The 21,275-nt window shown below is 39.9% G+C and overlaps 1 protein-coding gene across 4 annotated transcripts in view; it reads right to left on the bottom strand.

Moving 5' to 3' along the window:
* Positions 1 to 21,275, bottom strand: part of FRMD4A (FERM domain containing 4A) — a 486,837-nt gene that overhangs the window by 66,225 nt on the left and 399,337 nt on the right. For all 4 annotated transcript variants that reach the window (XM_063134285.1, XM_063134286.1, XM_063134283.1 and 1 more), the window contains exons 9-11: positions 17,880 to 17,945; positions 16,753 to 16,810; positions 14,019 to 14,105 (exon numbers count right to left, since the gene is read on the bottom strand). In XM_063134285.1, coding sequence (XP_062990355.1) covers positions 14,019 to 14,105; positions 16,753 to 16,810; positions 17,880 to 17,945 — 211 coding nt within the window. The remainder of the gene's footprint in view (positions 1 to 14,018; positions 14,106 to 16,752; positions 16,811 to 17,879; positions 17,946 to 21,275) is intronic.

The following is a 21,275-nucleotide window of genomic DNA, read 5'->3' on the forward strand; positions in this document are numbered from 1 at the left end:
GGGTAGGCTCCAATGCTGTACATCCCACCTCAATAAAACTCTTCCTCTTTCTTATCCTTCCCATGGCAGAATAGCAACATTGGAGTTAGAGGGGTTTCTGGGGGGAACAAGGGAATCAGAGAGTATTCCATACCAAACAGGTAGCTTGATTAAACAACGAAAGGAAGGGAACTCGGTGTTATATGTACGATAGTACAATTCCTGGTGCTAAAAGGTGTTGCACGATGCTATTGTGTTTGCCATCACAATCAACACGTAAGGTATGAAATCAGTGGCTGAGAGATAATGATGTCCCATGGTTGCATAATGAGCCCATGACACCCTGGAAGATGACCTCACACCTTTCAGATCCAGTTCTGACCATATTATGTAGGCTCCAAAAAAATAGGCAGTAGCAATCCTATGCATATTATTATTATATTACTATTATTACTACTACATTTCTATACTGCCCCATAGCCGAAGCTGTCTGGGTGGTTTACATAATGAAAAAAATACATAACAAATTTAAAACTACAAAAACATACACTTAAAAACAACTATATACAACTTTAAGTTATGAACCTAAAAACCGATCTAGGATCGGTGAAGCTCATCACATATTGCTAAATGCCCGGGAGAAAAGTTTTGACCTGGCGCCGAAAAGATAGCCATGTTGGTGCCAGGCGGGCCTCGTCAGGGAGATCCTTCCATAATTGGGGAGCCACCAGAGAGAAAGCCCTCTCTCTTGTTGTAGTCTTCCAAGCTTCCCTCAGAGTAGGCACCTGGAGGCGGACCTTAGATGTTGAACGCAGTGTACGGGTAAGGCTTTATAGGTTAGAACCAGTACCTTAAATCGGGCTCGGAAACATAGAGGCAGCCATTGCAAGCCGACCAGAGTTGGTCTTATATGTTGGAAACTTCTGGTCCCTGTTATTAATCTGGCTGCCGCATTTTGCACAAGCTGCAGCTTCTGAACTGTCTTCAAAGGCAGCCTCATACAGAGTGCATTGCAGCAATCTAACTTGGAAGTTACTAGAGCGTAGACAACTGAACCCAGGTTATCCCTGTCCAGATAGAGGCAAAATTTTGGAATGGATTGCGGGCTTCAGAGTATGCTGCTTTGAGGCCCAGCATTGGGCAAAAGGCGGAATACAAATAAATATAATAATAAATAAACAAATGCACAGTCTGCATCTAAACTACAGCATTTCTGTGTATGTGCTGTTGGTTAGGTTAATCCTTTAAGGAAATGTTGATGGTGTCACTTTAATCCTTTAAGGAAATGTTGACATTTAAAGTCTTTCCACAAGCCAATCGTGTTAGAAGGAAAAACCACATAGGTTGTATACACCTCCATTAAGCGACCCGTATTTCTCTCCTCCATGTACCATATCAGTGATGGTGAGTAAACATTAAGTAGAAAGACCACGTGGAAACAGTTAATCAGGAAGTGGTACATAACGTGCTGGTATATGGCATTATGATGCATTACACAATTCCAGGATGACGTTTGACACTGCATATGCGCTTCCTTTTACCACGGAGTCAAATGGAGGAGACATTACTTGTCATCGGGACATTTGGGGTCCTTCCGTGGTCTGTGGAGCACCGGACCAGCACCCCATTGCCTGACCACAGACTATAAATTGGTTCCAGTGTAATCTTGATATTCAGATTAGCATTTTAAGACATTTTATACCTACTTATACATTTCATAGGAGCCACTCATCCATGGAACTTCTCAGGAGCTGGCCTGACAGAAATCTAGGCTATAATCTTTTACACAAGACTTGGGAGTAAGTCCCATTGAACTTAATGGACCTTCTACATGGATAGGGTTCTGCTGTTAGAATCTTTTCATGGGCACAACGAGAAAAAGCTTCAGTCTCCACAAAAGGTTTCTACATGTCAACAATCACCAGGTTCCCTTTTTAAAAGCCAATTCATGAATGCAAAATATTATGATAGTCAGCTTAATCTAAAATTGGCCAGTGTCTAATTTACCACAAACAATTCTTTCTTGTCCTTATTTCCTTCTAAACTTCGTGCCCCCCTCCTCCACCCTTTTCCAAGTGGAAATTAAATGTGCTGGGCAAGTATTTATAGGCCCTATCGAAAAACTACTGGCAACTTTTGTTAATCATTTGCTTTTCTGCTTACTTTGAGTTAATTGTTTGCTAAAACTATTAGAATGTGTGCACTGGAGGACAGCATTTAGATTCTTAAAACAGTGAAATCCTCTCATTCAGAATAGATGCCTGCCTACCAGCGCTCTCAAGGATGCAGTATGAATTATCGTATCGGCATGAGCAATGCCACTTTTGCTTTTTCAGGATGCTACTGGGAACTCTCATCACTGTGTCTCCAGTCTATTTTATGACCCCTGTGTAAAATGAACAGATTATCTCAAAGACACTACAGATTCCTTCCATGCCACTAAATGACGCTCTGTTTGTTGTGCTTCTTACAGCACAAGTGAAGTGTAACCTCAAAAGTATGTACACAAAACTAAATGCCTAATTTGTAAATGTTCTGCAAAGCATCCAGCTACAAAAACTACCCATGTGCAGTACCAAAGATGTGAAATGAAAAGAGGGTATGTGGATAATGCGTTGGACCTGGTCCAGGGTTCAAATCCCTATTCGGCCATGACGTTCATTGGATGTCCCCGGGCCAGTCTCCAACCTACCTCACAGGGTTGTTTTGAGGACAAAATGGGATAGCCCTGTCTATGCCACATCCTGTATACTTCTGAAGATAGAAACATTGTTTGAAAACTAAGTATGTTTGTGAAATGGCAAAACATGCTTTGCATGATTTCATCTGCTTTAAGACCTTTGTTTTTAAAAGAAATTGAAATCTTTTTAGCCAGGTGACGAGTTACAGAAGAGAAAAGGGCACGGAGACACCAGAGATACTTGAAGGTTATATCCAGGGATACAGAAAAGTAACCAAGGAAGAGGGTAGGGAGCTATCCTGAGCTCACTTGAAATCCCAGTATTTTTTTCAGCCTTTCTCTGGCTTCTGAGGGTTTGCCACACACTGCCTATAGGTTCCCAACCACTTCATGGTGCCAGGTTTTAGACAAGCAAATCTGTATAGCTGCAATTTCAATTGTCTTTATCTTCTTCAGTAGTGAAATGCCCATCATAATGACAAGCAAGTGTGTGGAAAGAAGACCAGCATAGAGAAAAGGCCAGCATAGATGCAATGCACACCCCATGGGTTCCTGCGAGCCAACTGCACAAGGACATGGGTTGCAAGCATATTTTGCGTGTACTAAAACGTTGCCCTCAAATGCAGCTCTTTTTCTTCATAGGATAGATAAGAGCTGTTCGTTTATAGGGGGGAAAGCAGAGGGATAACTTAGGAACATGATTGGCTTAACAGCAAAACCTATTTTCCGCCTCTAATGACTCCAGTGTTAAGAATCAAAGATGTTCAGACTGGGCAGGCAGAGAGAGAGAGAGAGAGAGAGAGAGAGAGAAAGGGAGAGAGAGAGAAAACAAAGCAAGCAAGCAAACAAGGAAACACACACAATTAAAGGCTAAAAAGAGAGGACTTCCTCTGTGGTTATCCAAGCAGCCTCAGCTTCCATGATTGCAAACCACAGTGTCAGTGAAACACCAGTCATTTAAAAACTAGCATTGGATGAGTGTGAGCATATATCATGGCACTGTGACTGAATAGTCACACGCTAGGATGAACCTAGCATGCTGACTAGTAGTGACTCTGGTTGCAAAATCATGCTTCCTTATCTATGTACTACAGTCAACTGCAGCCCTCCTTCTTCTACAGAGCATCAAATCAGGAACATGCTTGTTGTATAATATTTATCAGCTCATTATAAATCACCTTAAGGAGACAGTTACTGTCCTTGATTAGCAGGGCAGTTAAAAAACAATGCCGGTGTAGGTTTATAGTTCATTCTCAAGCAGATGCGGGAGGAATGAAGGAAATTGCTTGCTCCCAAACAAACTGGGATTGATCCCTGCAATATTTGCTGATAGTGTTGTGACCTACGTTGTTCGCCTTGCACCTGCTGTGACCTGGTCACTGGCAGGGGATGATATAGGCGCTGATGAACTACAGGCCATTTCAAGCATCTGGAATGTGAGGCACGCCCTCCTGCTAAGATTGGGGGCTGAAACCAGTTTTACTTGAGAGAGGGTGTGAAAGGGGAAGGGCAGCAGTTTAGCTCCAGCTGTGGAGCTTGTTTCCGGCTGCGGGGCTGAGATCATTTTGGATTGGCCCTGCCTGCCCATGTGCTTGCTCCTGCACGAAATCAACCTACCTGTATAATAGACAGAAAGGGATCATACCCTTTAAAGGCTGCCATTCATTTCTGAATACTCAGCAAAGGGAGAACATGAAATAGTACATATTCAGTGCTGCCCCTCTGCTCATTATGCATTTCCAAAATAAGTTTAAATATGGCCAATTGTGGAAATGGTGAATTGTTCACCAAGAACCCAGGCTTTGATAACTAAGTATTTACTCCCAGCATAATGCACTAAGGGCGAGACATACATTCTGAAATTCAATCTTACCTCCATTTGACCATATTAGTAGTCCGTTAAAGCACAGACAATATGCCTTCAGAACCCAAATGTGTACAGCTTATGGCTTCCAGAAGCTGCATTCTAATTCAATTCCCTCTCCATTGCTGCACATATTAAAAGCCCAATTGCATTTCCGGTAACATTAGCAGAATCACTCAGCATTTAAATGGATTTCTATAATGTGAGCCCACAATCTGCACAAACCCTTATCGTTAAAAAAATAAAAATAAAGCAGCCAGAATTCTGCAGGGTCCTGGCCAAACTGCTTTTAATAAAAGGTTGGTTTTGACTAGATGCTGATGGGATTGTATGATACAAGGCTCAGCTATTTAGTGTGGAAAATACAATATGCATGGAAAACTGTCTAGGATGACCCAATGGGAAAGCATGACAACCTATTTTTTTGAGACAAGCAAGGATTGTTATGCATTTAATATGCATTTCTCAGTTTGGGCTGATTTTCTTCCACAATTTTCTGCTTTATCTTCTACTTGAATATTCTTTCCACTGTAATTTATCTATTATTTTCAGTTCCAGCAATGTGCAAAAGCTATATCAGGAAGATTGAAAAAAAATGAAGATATGTGTGTGCCCCATCCTACCTACAATGCTTTTGCATTACTATCACGGAAGAATATTCTACAATAGCTTCATCCTCCTCTAAATGCAGAAAGCAGGAGGTAGATCTTTGCTAGTATACAAATTGAACAAAGTTGTTGAAAGATGCCCAGATGTCAAAGCAAGACTTTGGTATAGCAATTCTTTTAAGCTCCATGGAAAATCATAGACATTTTATTTATTTATTTACAATATTTCTATACCGCTCAATATCTAAGCGATTCCAGAGCAGTGAACACAGGTATAAACAGTAAAAAGAAAGAAGATTTTAAAAGCAAATTAAAATTGTTCAATTTAAAATAAAGGACTACAAAAAAAAGTGGCTAGTGAGTTGGGGAAGGCTTCTTGAAATACAGTTGTTTTCAGGAGGCGCCGGAAGCAGCCTAGTGTTGGTGCTGGCCTGACCTCCAGAGACAGGGAGTTCCACAGAGAAGGGGCCACTTAACTGAAGTTCTCTACTGCTGGTGGATTCCAGTCGGGCCATAGATCCACCAGGAGCATACCCTCCAATCAACACAGTGATCGGGCAGGTTGGTAAGGGAGAAGGCGCTCTCTCAGGTATCCTGGTCCCCAGTTTAGGGCTTTGTACACTAGCAAATTTTAAGTTGCAATTCTATGCATGCTAGACAGCGTCTGGGGAACATAGGATTTTTTGGTTCCTGGGATTCAAGGTTGGAACCAGGCCCAGGATCTACCCGATCCAAAGGCTTCTCAAGCCCCACCCCAGGGCAGCATGTGGCAGCTACATGGGTTCAGAGATCCATCTAGCAAAAACCGTTGCAAAGGAAGATGGTGAGGCTGTAAAAATATAATGCGGTGTTTTTATCTTTTAAAATGTTTTACCCTTATGTTCACTGCTCTGGAATCTGTCTTAGATGATAAATAAATAAATAAACCCTGCCATTCCTCCTGCCCTGCATGGTCTTGCCAGCAGGGCTTAGGATGGATGGAGGGCTCCAACATCAGAGCCCTCTGCCCATCAGGCAACAATCCTATAGGCTTGTAGCCTAAGAAAATAACATCTGGCCCATGCTATTTGCTTACCATTGGTCAGAAGAGTCAGTAGACAGAATGACTGACTTGGAGTGGGATCAAATAGCTGATGAACCATGAAGCTCACTGGGACCTTAGCTAGACCTAAGGTTTATCCTGGGATTGTCCCGGGGTCGTCCCTGCCTGCTCCTGGGATCCCCTGTGTGTCAGTTACATGAACAGGGATGACCCCAGGATGATCCCGGGATAAACCTTAGGTCTAGCTAAGGCCTGGGTGGCTGTGGGCAAGTCGCTATTACTCTGCAGTGTTGTTTTTGAGGACAATACTCGATAACCCTATGTATGGCTCCTTGGGGGAAGGGTGGAGATACACTTATGATTGATAAATAACTATGTGGAATCCAAAAGGATTTTAACTTGGCTTAATAAATCCATTGCAAAAAAAAAAATCTAGGGGAAAGGTCAAAAGTCAGAAATAGGTTTTGCAACGTATCATCCTTGGAGTATAAGTTATGTCATCATGCCAGGAAATACTGCCTTTGCCATTACAAACATGCCAGTTTACAGCCACAAAAATGCCACATGGGTAGCTACAAAGCTGCTTCCCCATGTACTGAGATCAATCTATCTGCCGCATGCTTCCATACATACAGAGTAATTTGACCGGACAACTGCAACAACAGCAAAAATATTTTGCACCCACAGTGACAACATTTCCCTACACTAAAGTGCCAATCAGCATTCTGCTAATGCCTGCTCTGCATTCTCTATCCTGGAAGCCACCCTAAAATGGAAATATGTTGCTAAAATATTGAAATACGTTGCTGGGATTTCCAAAATTCACGATGAAGGAGTAGTATACAAACCAGATTTTTATCACACACACACACACACACACACACTTTTGTAAATCATTTTTCAAAGGAGGCTCAGGGGTATTTAATTCAAGCTTTCAAAAGACATACTGAATGATTGTGAAAATCCAAGAGGGGCACCAACCAACCAACCGGAGATATTAGACCTTCTTGGCTATAGGGGCAATCAGGGTCAACTGAAACTGCACTGGTACTCTAATAGTCAAAAAAATGCATTGCGCTGCCTCATTTCTTGGTTTATGTGACGCAGGCTGGGTGCAGTGGGAGGTGCTTCCTCCTTTCCTGACTGCAGATCCTTCTCCATGCTGTATAGGCAAATGGAACCCTGCATCTGGGAAAACTGGGATAGGAAGGGACACATCTTCCCTCAGCCCCAGACCTTACTTTCCTGTGATTTTTTGGGTGTAGACAACTTGGTCCTTCCCTTTGACCATTTTCCAGAGAAGCCCTGCTCTTCTTGAATTCTTTCGCATCAGGCAGCCGTCTACTTATCCTAACAGGTCAGCTCTGGTTGCAATGCTCCTAAACATCCATTTATTCCCCCTAGGACTCAGAAGAATCCTCCTCTCCTGGTGCCCAGTGGCTAGTTTCCAAAGGCTGATGGCCACTGCCAACAGCCACTACCTTTGCTCAAATAAGGAAGGGTTATAAAAGTGTAACGTTCCTTTCTTTCTCCTCTAATCCATCATTTGGAATAGTCCAGGATGACACCGTAAGATACCTTGCATGCAGTGTCTCCTTGGTTCTTAGTTTGGGGAAAGGCTCCTTTGAGCAAGGGTGAGAAGTTTCATGGAGATGACATGGAGAGGAAGGAGTAGCATGAGAACATCATACTGAGGAGGGAATTGCAGACCACTTATCTCAATCAAACCATGCCAGAGGCTGCTGGTCTCTTGTGAGCATGCACAATTGAGCATGTACATTCAAAGACAGCGCTGCTTTCTGGAAAACGGGTCCAGACACAAAACCATATTGAAGACTGCTCCCAACATGGCGGTGACCATAATTATATATAAGTGCTAACACCCAGGAGATATTATTCATGCATTCAAATGCCCAAACATTTTCAAATGGTGCTAATACCAACAACTCCCCTACTTTCAACAAGAAAATTGGCAATGGGTACAACCCCATCTTTCCCCTGTGATGTCTTAATTAAAACTGATTACAAACCCATAATAAGACACTAATACATTAAGCACTGGTCTCTAAATCAAACCCTTTGTCTCTATCTTTGACAACTTTATTTTTTTTTTTTAATATTTTTTATTCATTTTCAACACTATATAAACATAGATAAACATTTCCAAAATATAACTGAAACTAACACAATAAGAAAAAAAAATACATCAAATATCTGCTGCATACATATTGAATAATTGTTGAGTACAAATATCAAAAACTATTACATATGCCTTATCACACTACAACATCTTCATTCTTAACATAAATGTGCACCCCCCACCTCGGGATCATTCTTGAGTCCAAAATCTAATCATTTCTTCTGCTGGTGGTTTCCCACTTCCCTTAGTAAACACGAACACTAGGAACTGTTTCCAGATTCCTTCGAACTCATTTATTTTAGTTACGCCTTTTCTCCACTTAATATTACATGTCAGTTTATCATTAATGGCTATGTCCCATACTACTTTATACCATTCCTCAATAGAATATTCCCCTTGGATCTTCCAGTTCCTAGCTATCATCAATCGTGCTGCAACCAACAAACTCGATATCAGCTCTATAGTTCCTTTTCCACACTTTATATCTTCAAATAGTGACAGCAATGCTATTTTTGGTGTTTGTTCTATTTTCATTCCCACTATTTCTTCAATTTCTGAAAACACCATCTTCCATAATCTTTGTACATATTTGCATTGCCACCACATATGTAAATACGTTCCTTTTTCCCCACATCCTCTCCAACAATTTGCTGAATGTTGATCACTTATCTTATTCAATCTAACCGGGGTTAGGTACCACCTCCATAAAATTTTAAAATAATTCTCCTTTATTCTTACTGATAAACTTCTCAACACTCTCTGTTTCCATAGTCCCTCCCAGCTCTGTCGCCCTATTTGTATCTTCAAATCTGATTCCCAAATCATTTTCTCTGTATTCTCTCTAAACTCCTTCTCTAACAATATTTTATATATTTCACTCATTAATCCTTTTGAAACTATACTACTTCCTTTTCCTTTCTCCTTACTTACTACTAATTCTTCAAACCTCGTCATCTTTCTGCACATTCTATTATCTTTAATCCACTTTTTATTCCATTGCTCTAATTGACCATATTCTAGCCAAGATAGCTTCTTCTCCTTTAACAAATTTTCCATATCTTCTCTTGTTTTAATATCTCTTACCCAATCCTTTAATTTTATTTTATTTTTCTCTTTTAATATTTTACATAATCTACCCTTTAGATCCTCTGGGAAATTCTTTAACATTATTATCGGTGCTAAGGGAGAGTTGCTCGGAAGCAGCTTCCCTTTAAATTTACTCCAAATTTCCCATTGAGTCCTCAGGAGTGGATTATCTATACTTCCAACCCACTTTCTTCCTCCATCTTTAAAAAAAACATTCTCCAGATTCATCTCTACCTTACTTATAATTTTTTCTTCCATCCAATATAAATCTCCTACTCCCATAATTGCTTCTACAACATGTCTTAATCTATTTGCTACGTAGTATAATTTTATGTTTGGGAGACCCATTCCCCCCTTTTTTTGGCTTAGGTACCAATTATTTTTATTCACTCTTGCTCTCTTTTCTCCATTACAATATTTATTAATAATATTTTGCCAACTTTTTATCTCGGTTTCTGATATTTTTATAGGTAACATCCTAAATACAAAATTAATTTTAGCTAATATCTTCATTTTTATCAAAGCTATTCTCCCAAACCAAGATAAATTTAATCTTTTATATTTTTCCAATTTCTCTAGTACCTCCTTCTTTAACCTCGTTAAATTTTCCCTTTCTAAATTCTCTAGATTTTTTGTAATTTTAATTCCCAAATATTTAATCTCGTTCTTAACTTTCAATTCCATTCCCTTAAATTCCCAATCCTTTTCTTCCCTCTTAGTATAGTTAAACAACATCATCTCTGATTTAGACCAATTTATTTTTAACCCTGTAATTTCCTCAAATTCCCTCAACTGATATTTAATTCTTTCTAATTTTCTTAATGGATTCTTAATGGTCAATAAAGTATCATCCGCAAACATGTTTAGCTTTATTTCCCTTACCTCTCCAATTCCTTCTAATTCTTTATCCTCCCTTAGTGCCTTCGCCAAAACTTCCATAACCATTACAAAAAGGACCGGCGAGAGCGGACATCCTTGTCTTGTTCCTCTGGCTAGTCGTATCTTTTCAGTAAGTCCATCATTTACCACCACTACCGCCGTATTTTGGGAATATAGCTGTTCTATTACATTTTTAAATTTATTTCCAAATCCCAATTTATCTATAATACTCTTTAGTGCCTGCCAGCTCACACAATCAAAAGCTTTAAAAATATCTAATGCCATAATACCTGCCTTAATATTTGCTTTTTTTATTACATTTATTACATTTAAAACTCTACCCACTAAATTATGCATATGTCTTCCTACCACAAACCCACATTGATCTGCTCCTATATATTCTGCCAAGAATTTATTTAATCGTTTGGCCATAATAGATGTAAAAATTTTAGCATCCTGATTTATTAAAGAAATAGGTCTATAAGAATCGGGATTAGTCAAATCTTTATCTGGTTTTGGGATCAGAATTATCACTGAATGTTCCCATGATTCAGGTATCTTCTCTCCTGATAATATCCTATTATAAAGTTCCATTAATTTTGGAACTAAACAATCTTTGAAGACCTTATAATATTCTGGACCCAAACCATCTGCTCCTGGTGATTTACCCACTTTTAACTTATCAATAACCTCTTCAACTTCTCTTTGAGTTATTACTGACTCCATTAACTCCTTATATTCTGATTTTATTTCCTTCTTTATAAACCTTCCAATATACTCCTCCACCTTTTCTTGTTGAATTTCTTTACCCTTGTACAATTCCTGATAAAATTCCTGAAAATTTTTTATTTTAGCTTTCATTGCATGACAATAATTCCCTCGGCTATCTTTCAACGTTTCTATCCCATTCCTCCCTTTTTCTTTTTGTGTGAGCTTGGCAAGCAACCTCGAGTTCTTATCACTGTTTTCAAAATATTCCCTTTTCATATACATTAAATTCTTTTGAATCTCTTCTATATTTAAATTTTCTAATTGTTTCTTCTTAGCTTGTATTTCCACTAATTTATATTTATCTTTACTTCGCCAATATCTTTCCTCCAAGTTTTTAATTTCTATCTCTAACTTTTCCTGTTCTGCACGTTGTTGTCTTTTTAAACTACATGTTTCTCTAATACAGATTCCTCTTGCTACAGCCTTCATGGTGTCCCAAATGACTGACCCAGCTGTTCCTCCTTTTTCATTAATTTCCCATGACTCCGACAGTTCCTTCCGAATTTTATCTACTATTTTATTGTATTTCAATATCTTTGTGTTCAACTTCCATCTATATGCCTCTTTATAATCTTTCTTAACTGTAAATTCTAAACTTAACAAGGCATGATCAGTTACTTTTATTACCCCCATTTCCATTTTACAAATCCTCGTTGCAAAGTCTTTTGAAACAAATATATGATCTATCCTGGAGTATGTATGATGAACTGGGGAAAAATATGAGAATCCAGGCCTATTCCCGTTAAGTAAGCGCCACGAATCTAAATAATCATTTTCTTTTACTAATTTATTCAATATAGTCATATTATTTCTCTTTTCAACATTAGTGGGATTTGACCTGTCTCTTTTATTATCCATAACCATATTAAAATCCCCAGCTAATATAACATACCCCTCCTTAAATTCTTCTATTTCTTTAAACAACTTTATAAAAAACTCTCTATGCCTCTCATTTGGGGCATAAACATTAATCAAAGTATAGACCTTTCCCTCAATTTTACCTTTTAACATAAGATATCTACCCTTATCATCCTTTTTTACCTCTTCTAATGTAAACCCACTTTTTTTTGAAATCAAAGTGGCCACTCCATTTTTTTTTGATGTCCCTAATGACTTTTCATAATAGGCTAGCCACTTTAATTTTATCATATTCGAATTCTCGGAGCCTTGGTGTGTCTCTTGGATCATTATAATATCTGATCCCTCTTTATTAAGCATTTGTTCTATTCTCTTCCTTTTCACGACTGCCCCTAAACCTTTAACATTGAGTGTTGATACCTTTATCTTTTTATCCATAATCACCCTTTTGAAATCTCTTCCGATCCCTTGTGCTCAGCAGTTCAAACTTGCTTACATAAAAACACAAACTCCATACATAAAACCCCCACCCTCCTACCCCAATCCCTCCTCCCCTACCTTCCCCCCCTCCCCACCCCCCCACTCTAATCCCCCCCCATATCCCCGTGAGTCTAGTACTCCAGCCATCTACTTTAAAGGGGGAGGGGGGAGGCAGTGCTGTGCCTGGCCGGCAGGTTTCTATATTAACATATTTATTTGCAATTATCTCCAAACATAATTAACAATTCTCTTACTCTCCAGATGTCCCAGCCTCATTCCCTCCCCCACCCACTCCAGCCCCATCTGCTTCCCCATCCAGACCCAGCCTCTTCAGCAAATCTTTACCTAGATCCAATGAGGTTACTCTGTGTTCCCTCCTCCCATATGTAAATCTTAAAAAAACCGGGTAACCCCATGCATAAGGAATTTCATTCTTCATTAATGTTTTCATTATTAGTTTAAGACTACGTCTCCAATTTAATGTACGTTGAGAAAGATCATTGTAAATTTACACTGGTTTGCCTTTATATTATATCTGATTCTTAAATCTCAATTCTTTCATAATTTGCTCTTTTTTATAATAATTACCAAATTTCACCAAAATGTCTCTTGCCCCTTTGTGGTTTTGCCCCCCCACACGATGGACTCGATCCGGATCCAATCCGTCTATTAATATATCAGGCATCAGCTCCTTGAACCAGTTCACGATGATTTCTCTAAGATCTTCTCCCTGCGACTCCTTTAGCTGCTTTATTCAAAAAGTAGATCTACTAGATTAATCTTCCGAGGCAATCGATCACAGTACCCATTCTTTAAATTGTATATTAGTTGATTTCTCAATAGCCTCTTATTCCTTCTGGTCCAAGTCCGCTTTAGCCTATATCTTTTTGATCTTATCCGAATTTTCCACCTTTTTATCCGCTAAATACACAATTAATGTCTAAATTCACTCATATGCTGATCCATTTTTTTAAAATATAACAATGTTATTTTCAGCTATAATGGGCCTGATCTCCATCAATGAGGGAGGGTTACTACCACTTTCTCCTCCTTCAGTCATATTTTTCCTTTATTTGGTATTGTATCCAAAGGGACTGGGTCTTTATCTTCCTCCTCTTGCTCAACTCCAGGGGCTGTCCTTTCCAGGAGGGAGAGGCATGCCAAATTATGATTTGAAAGTTCCTTTTTTTTTTTATAATTTGAAGGTTTCTTATTTTTTTTTCCTTTTTTTCTTTTTTCTTTTTTTTTTTTTCCTTTTCTTTTTTTGTATATTAAGCTTTGCCCAACTTTTGATCTTTCTTTTAACGTTAGGCATGGGACTCTTCTGGGTAGGGCATAAATCTTAGAGTGTAACTCGCTTCCTTAGCAACTTATGCTGGCTTTGACAACTTTAAAGAAATGGGCCAAAATATGTGAGGACCGCTTAAGCACCGGCATCTAATAATGCTGCATTCCGCTGTCCCCACCCCACCCTCCTGGACAATCACTGCAGCACACATCAATAAATTAAGGATTACTTCAGGCTCTCAGATCTCTGTTGTTACCTCTGATAAATTAGCAATACAAATGGCTCTGCCGATCATTCAATCAACATGCAACACATGATGCCTCAGGTTACAGAATGTGCTTACCTTTCTTGGTTTCACTTTGTCATGGTAGTCATACTGAAAAATCCCCTTGTAACTAAGTCCTAACCACCAAGGAATTCCCTGCTTGTCCTAAGATGGGGGGGGGGGGGGAACACAAATCAGAGGCAATATTATTCTGAACTGGGGTTAGCAAGATAATATAAAATAGAGGTAAAGGAAGTTATAATTCCCTGCCCTCCTTTTAAAATTTTAAATATGTTCGGTGTATTTGGAAAGTCAGGAGAACAATATCTTTGGCTGCTGAAGCAGACCTTAACAGAGGTTGCTTCCATACTGGCAGTTCAGTCTGGAATTGCATTACTTGTTACAGAAAATCCAGATGGTGGATGGTTCCAGACAGAGGGCTCCTAGCACTACCAATCAAAAGACATTGTGCAGTTATTCCGTCTCTTACTCCTTAATAGATTTTCTGTGGTAAGAAAAAGGGTGGAGGAAGGAATGGGGAAATAGTTACTAATAGAAGATTACATTGTTTGGACGCCCCATAAAATTCGGTGGATGAGGCAGAATAAGTGCACAATAAAAGCCTCGTCTGGAAGCACCCAACGTCACTGCCAACCAACAATGTCTGTGTTGTCCTCCTGTCTGTTTCAAGTCTTGATTTGTGGCTACATTTTTTAAAAGAAAGAAGAAATAGAATTGCAGCGTCCGCCTAAACGTCGTAGACTGGTAAGGCTTTTCAGGACTGCTCTGCGCTTTCCAAGGCAAAGATGGGGAACTGCTTAGCCCGGTGGCCTGGATTGCATTCTGGCTTACTCCCCAGGGATGATGGCAGCGGGTAGAACCCCCTTCCTGACGTCCCTTTCCCTCCTGGCCCCCTGATCATCCTTTTCTATATGCAGAGAGAGGCAGGAGATCCATTCCTCCTCTGTCTGCAGCGAGGATTTTTCTTGCACAGAACGGCACTAAGTGGTCTCTCCTGCCTCTCTCTGTATGAAGTTTCTCATTCTGGGCTTTGGTGTGCACCGGCATTCCCCAGCCATGGAAAATCTGGGTATACCAAAGTCTCCCTGGCCGAGATACCAGGTGGAAGAACATTCCTTCATCCAGTGCCTTAGGTGAGGAAGCACTTAAAGTGCTAATTGGGAGGGGAAGCAGCATGCTATGTAAGGCGAAATCCCCACAGTTACAATTACTGACTGGAGATAATAGCAGGGATACCTCTCTGCTTCGCCAAGTCTTGCCAGACTCCAGGAGAATTGGCTTGGGAGGGAAACTTTTGTGGGCTGGATTAAGTCTGTGGGCCAGAGGTTCCTCATCTCTGATTTAAAGGGCTTCCGTAGCTTCTTCCTTGCAACTTCTGCTCCTTTTATTGCTTCCTGTTTAGTGTGGCAGCAGCATTACTGATGAAGAGACTATTTATTCCACCTTAATTTCTCCGTTTCTGTCTCTGTCTCTCTCTGTGTGCATGTGTGTGTGTGTGTGTGTGTGTGTGTGTGTGTGTGTGAGAGAGAGAGAGAGAGAGAGAGATTTACAATAAACAAATTTAAAGAAAAAATGAAAGGAAATCCACAATTAACTGCCCCCACCCCCACCCCCCCAAGTGAGGAACAAGAACTGAATAATTAAGGTGCAATTAAGGTGCTGACCACACTAAAGTTGCAAGGAGAAAGTTAGTAACTAATGCTGCAGGACACCTTTTTTGAACAGGATGCAATTCTGAGTAAACATTATAGAACGGGATGCCCATTGCTGGATAACACAGCACTTAATTCAGCTTCCAGCTGATTGTGAGCAGGGCTAAAAGGCCCTAATGTAGAAGCAACCAATATCTCATTTCTAAGAATTTCCCCACTGGAAGCTATACTCTACAATGACTTTCCCTCTCTCCTTGGAAGTTATTGTGTATATAAACGTTGCCTTGAGTTCAGGAAAGAGGAGTTAGAGATGAAAATGGGTATCCCAGCTGAATCGATTGAAGGGGAAGAATCCTACATGAATCTATGAAATACAGCACTAATGAGACTTGATTGTTATCAAGCGCTTACATCTATCAGTTAAGGGGGACTGAAATGACTACATAATAAAACTATTTCACAGAAAACTGGAGAGTATTTCATGTAAGCCATTTTTTGTGGTATGATTAAACAGGTGCGCTTAGCAAAATGGATTTGCAGTTCATCAATTTGCTGGAGAATGTATATTAAAAATAGCAAATAACGGGGCAGACTGGACTGTTCACATTAAATTAAACTATATACAATAAATGAGGGAATCGGTCCTCTTTTGTACTTGAATGTGGCTACTATTTCTGGCTCTGATGTATTAATACACAATCACTTTAATATGCTATGTGAATGACCTGATATTTTCAATGCACAGTAAACCAAACAATAAATGACAGTCCAAATATTAATTGTAACTGCGAAATATATTTGTAAATCAGAAACATCTAAAAACCAGGTTTCTTCAGACAATTGCATTATCCCAGTGAACAGTGCTGTAAATCAATTATTTCAAGTTGCAATCCCAATACCTAAGACCACTAAAGCCTTGGTCCAAATTGGTTAAACTCTTTCAATTTACAATGAATTGCACTGTCCCATTATATACCGGAAATGATTAAATTATTAAAGCTATTATTTATCTTAACACAGGAGACAAAATAGAACTTTTATTACACAGCAGTGTTAATTAACAGAATTTATTTTAGTTGCAATTGTTCATGATCAGCCAATTCATTTAATCGAATAACCCTTTTCCAGTTGGTACATACCTTGACTGCATAATAATGGACTCCATATGTAGGAAGAGATTCTACAATGCTCATGTAACTGTGAAAAGAAGCATAAAAATAGGATGTCACCACTCCAAACAGCAAGGGAATTACACAAAAACCAAATTCATGAACTTTTGGGCATCCTTTCTAGCATGTGCAAACACTACTGATAGGAATTCTTCTAAGCCTGAGCAGTAGAAGTGAATTCATATCACTGGACAGGACACACAAGCACGTTTTATTTTTGTCAATCTTTATGAAGAGTGGTAAAGAGTAAGAAGGATGAATTGCTAGATATTTTAAAGGGGAGCTGTAGATTTTGTTAAGTTTTCAGTGAGCCCTCCAGCCACATACATAACATTCTTTGAGACCTCTTTTGTTGTGAAATGCTGGTTTATTTTGTTGTAAAGCGCTATTTAGAACAGTGCCACTTTTCAAAAACTTTCCAATAAAAGCTAAACTAAAGACACGAACTATACATCTAAGGGAGTTCGTCTAACCAGAAAGAGAAAATGCTAAAGACAGCCTTCTCCAACCTGGTGCCCTGCACATGTGTTGGGCTGCAACTCCAGCATCCCCAGCCAGACTTGCTGGCTGGGGGTGCTAGGAGTTGTAGTCCAACACACCTGAAGGGTGTCAAGTTGTGGAAAGCTGCACAAAAGTAGTGGCTTTCAAGCATTCAGGGAATTCTTTCTAGAACAACTTGTCTATTGAAGAACGCTAAAGCATCTGGTATAAAACACCTGAACGTTGCAGAGGATTTGGGACTATGCTTTAGGGTGCACATTTTGTTCTTGCTGAGACCCACTACTGTCCTGCTTCAACTGAGTGCACACTCTAGAACACACCCAATACGCTGGGTGTTACTCTCAGTGCAACTGTGGATTGCCTGAGAAATCAGTAAAGGGATTTTTAAAAAAGAGTTTCGTTCATTATTACTGATATTCTAATTGATGAACTCCTGACAAGTTTCTGAAGTAACTTTAGAGTTTCTGGGAACACCATTTGATGCTTCAAGGAGAGAAGCAACACACAATTATGTGCGGAATTTACAATTCCCCCATGCATGCTATGCCCCAGAGACAAAGGTCATCACACTACAGAATCCCGCCTTCCCAACTTACTTGACAATGGCCTGGCCCCTCGTCTGTCCATTTAGCTTCTTGTAATGCTCAATAACACGGTCCTCACTTTGAAGGAGAGAAACAGAATCTTATTACCTTGAGCACACACAGCTGAAAAAACAGCAAAGACCCTCCACTGTAAAAGACCCATCTCAGAAAAGGATGGCATGAGCCCAAGAAATCTCAAAAGATATCTACAACTACTAAGCAACAGAAAGCAGAAAAACAAAGCTAACCAACCCAGGATACAGTCTTCATTTAAAAAAAAGTAACATTTTTTTATATACAACTGCAGCAGCTATAAACACAGAGGCAGAAACAGAGCAAAAACAGAGCTCAGAATCAAAATATGCAGAAATGTGGTGCGTCCTTTATTTTATGATATGGCATGCTCCCACATGCCACTCTCTTGCCAGAAAATCATGGGAAAGCATCTGATGTTATGTAGCTGAGAGAAAAGCATCTGTACTGAGAGAGATTCTCATGAACTGAAATGTTCGCTGGACAGGAGGAGGAAGTGTATGAGCCTGTGGCCCACTCCTGATCTCTTACGGCATTACACCTCCACTGGGCTAAATAATTACACAAATGGAAATCTTAAGAGCATGGAATGAAATATATCAATCGAAAAGATATTATGGCAGAACCAGTTAAATCTATTTAAGTCTTTCTTCCTTCCATGTCAATGAAGACCTTTAATCCCAAAGAATAAAAAAAAAACCATAATGGTGTCTAGCTTCATTTTTGTTGTTATTGTTCAATGTTTTGAGATGCAAACTGATATCTGTTCTTTTCTTTGTGTTTCCTCCCACAGGAACCAGAAAATAGCATTACAATAACCAACTTGGAACTTGAAAAATATTATTTTAACTAGCCGCACATTCTGTGTTTTACTCTATTCCTGCTGTCGTATGCATCAAAGTTCAATTCAGTCATTAGACCAAACCTCAGTTAAGGAAGCTTAACTACACTCTGATGTCTGAACTGGCAAGCAATCTTCTGCAACCAACCATCAAATCAGAATGAGAAACCATGGTCTGAACTGGATTTGCAAACCAACGGTTTGGCATGATGTTTGAATTGACACATCATAATTGCAGCTATTCCTCGGCCTCCAAACCTATTCTGTTCCTAGTTTCCGTACAAAGGGACAACAGGGAAATTTACTGGACAGGAAAGCCTATACGTTGATAGTTGTCTGTCATTCCAGCTGTTCATCTTTTTAGCAGCACAGTGGGGTTACTGACAGCTGCACACTGACTGGGACCACCTGCTAATACGGCACTGGCTCCAAACTCTCACCACGTGGGTGACATATACATTCATTCATAATTCAATGCAACTTCAGATGGCGAATGCCTTGATGTGTGTATGAAATGGTAAGAAAGTAATGTGCCCCTGCATAGTTGTCAGCTTGTAAACATCTCTATCATGAGGGATTACAATGAATAAGGCTGTACAGAAGTCAGGCTTTGTATGGATTTCAATAACATGAAGATCCAAAACCAGTAACAGCACCAACATTAGCTACCGTTAAGGCTAACTAATGTTTCTTTTAACTCAGGATCTTAAACCCACTTCAAGCCATGGTTTCAGGTCCTGCAGGTAGAGATTCTACGATTACCATTTCACATGCTACTGCACGAGGGACTGCAGTGTACGTGTGTAATCTACTCTATTACTCCCCACCCCCATCCTGGCTCTGTTTAAAAAGGCAAGATGAATAGTGATAATGCAATATGGCAACTTGGGGCTCATCTACACCAAGCAGGATATTCCACTATGAAAGCAGTATATAAAAGGCAGGAGCCACGCTAATAATAATAATATATTTATTTATTTATTTGTTTGTTTGTTACCCGCCTCTCCCTCTGGATTGAGGCAGGGTACAACACAAATGCAAACACCATAAAATACATATAATTGATTAAAACATATAAAACTAATACATTATTAAAAGCAGCACATTATTAAAAGGCATCTTTATAGTGGTACTGAAGTGCACTGACAACTGTTGGGGCCCATGACACAAACCATATATCGCTTTCATAGTGTTATGTCCTGCTTGGGGTAGATGTGTCAATGGGCCCCAGCAGTCGTCAGTGCACTTCAGTACCTCTACAAAGCAGAAGTGTGGCTCCTGCCTTTTATATACTGCTTTCATACCGCTTTCATAGTGGAATATCCTGCTTGGTGTAGATGAGCCCTTGGTAGCAGCTACTATAGGGATTGTTCTCATAACCACATCCTTATGCAGCTCCTTCACTATACACTAGACCACAACAATTGTCTCCATTCCCATTTGAGCTCTCCAGATAGCAGCCTCTAACCTATTCATGGCAGCTGCTCTTGGCCCCAAGAGGTACTAGAATGTTTGAAATTAAATGTGGACATCCCTACACCTAATTTGCTAACCATAAGGATGTGGCGTTGCAATTGCACAGGACCAGCGTTAAGAGACTCAAGCATTATAACAGATTCTAAAGTGGCATATTCTGCTTACATTCCATAATCTAAGCAAGACAGAAAGAAAAATTGTGCACTGACAAGTAAATAAATCTATAACAATCCTATCAACCCATAGCATGTAAGGTTTGTTCAATAATCCACACTGATCATAATTTATTGGTATCTATCAATAAATAGATACCAATAAACAATTCTTTTAGATCCATCATTGTCACTTGAGGCTCAGGTGACCTCAGTGGCACGGAGTGCCTTTTACAAACTCCGGTTGATGGCCCAGCTACGCCCCTATCTGGACAGAGATAACCTGGCTTCAGTTGTCCATGCTCTGGTAACCTCCAAGTTAGATTACTGCAATGCACTCTACGTAGGGCTGCCTTTGAAGACGGTTAGGAAACTGCAGCTCATGCAAAATGCAGCGGCCAGATTGACTTCAGGAACCAGAAGGTTCGACCACATAACACCTGTTCTGATCTGCTTGCACTGGCTGCCTGTATGTTTCCAAGCCCAATTCAAGGTGCTGGTTTTGACCTATAAAGCCTTACATGGCTTGGGACCACAATACCTGAAGGAACGCCTCTCCCGGCGTGAATATACCCGGTCACTACGTTCAACATCTAAGGTCCTCCTCCGGGTGCCTACTCCAAGAGAGGCTCGGAGTGTGGCAATGAGGTACAGGGCCTTTTCGGTGGTGGCCCCCAGACTATGGAACGATCTCCCTGACGAGGCTTGCCTGGCGCCAACGCTGCTATCTTTCCGACGCCACATTAAGACTTTCCTCTTTGCCCAGGCATATGGCAGCACATCTTAATCACCCACATGTTTAGTTTTTTATTGGTTTTTAATGCTTTATGTGTGTTTTCTGTGTTTTAGAATTTTAAATTTTGTATACTCATTTTTATCTTAATTTTAGAATTTCTGTAAACTGCC

This window comes from Elgaria multicarinata, chromosome 9 (genome assembly GCF_023053635.1).
Source record: "Elgaria multicarinata webbii isolate HBS135686 ecotype San Diego chromosome 9, rElgMul1.1.pri, whole genome shotgun sequence".
NCBI classification, from domain to species: Eukaryota; Metazoa; Chordata; class Lepidosauria; order Squamata; family Anguidae; genus Elgaria; species Elgaria multicarinata.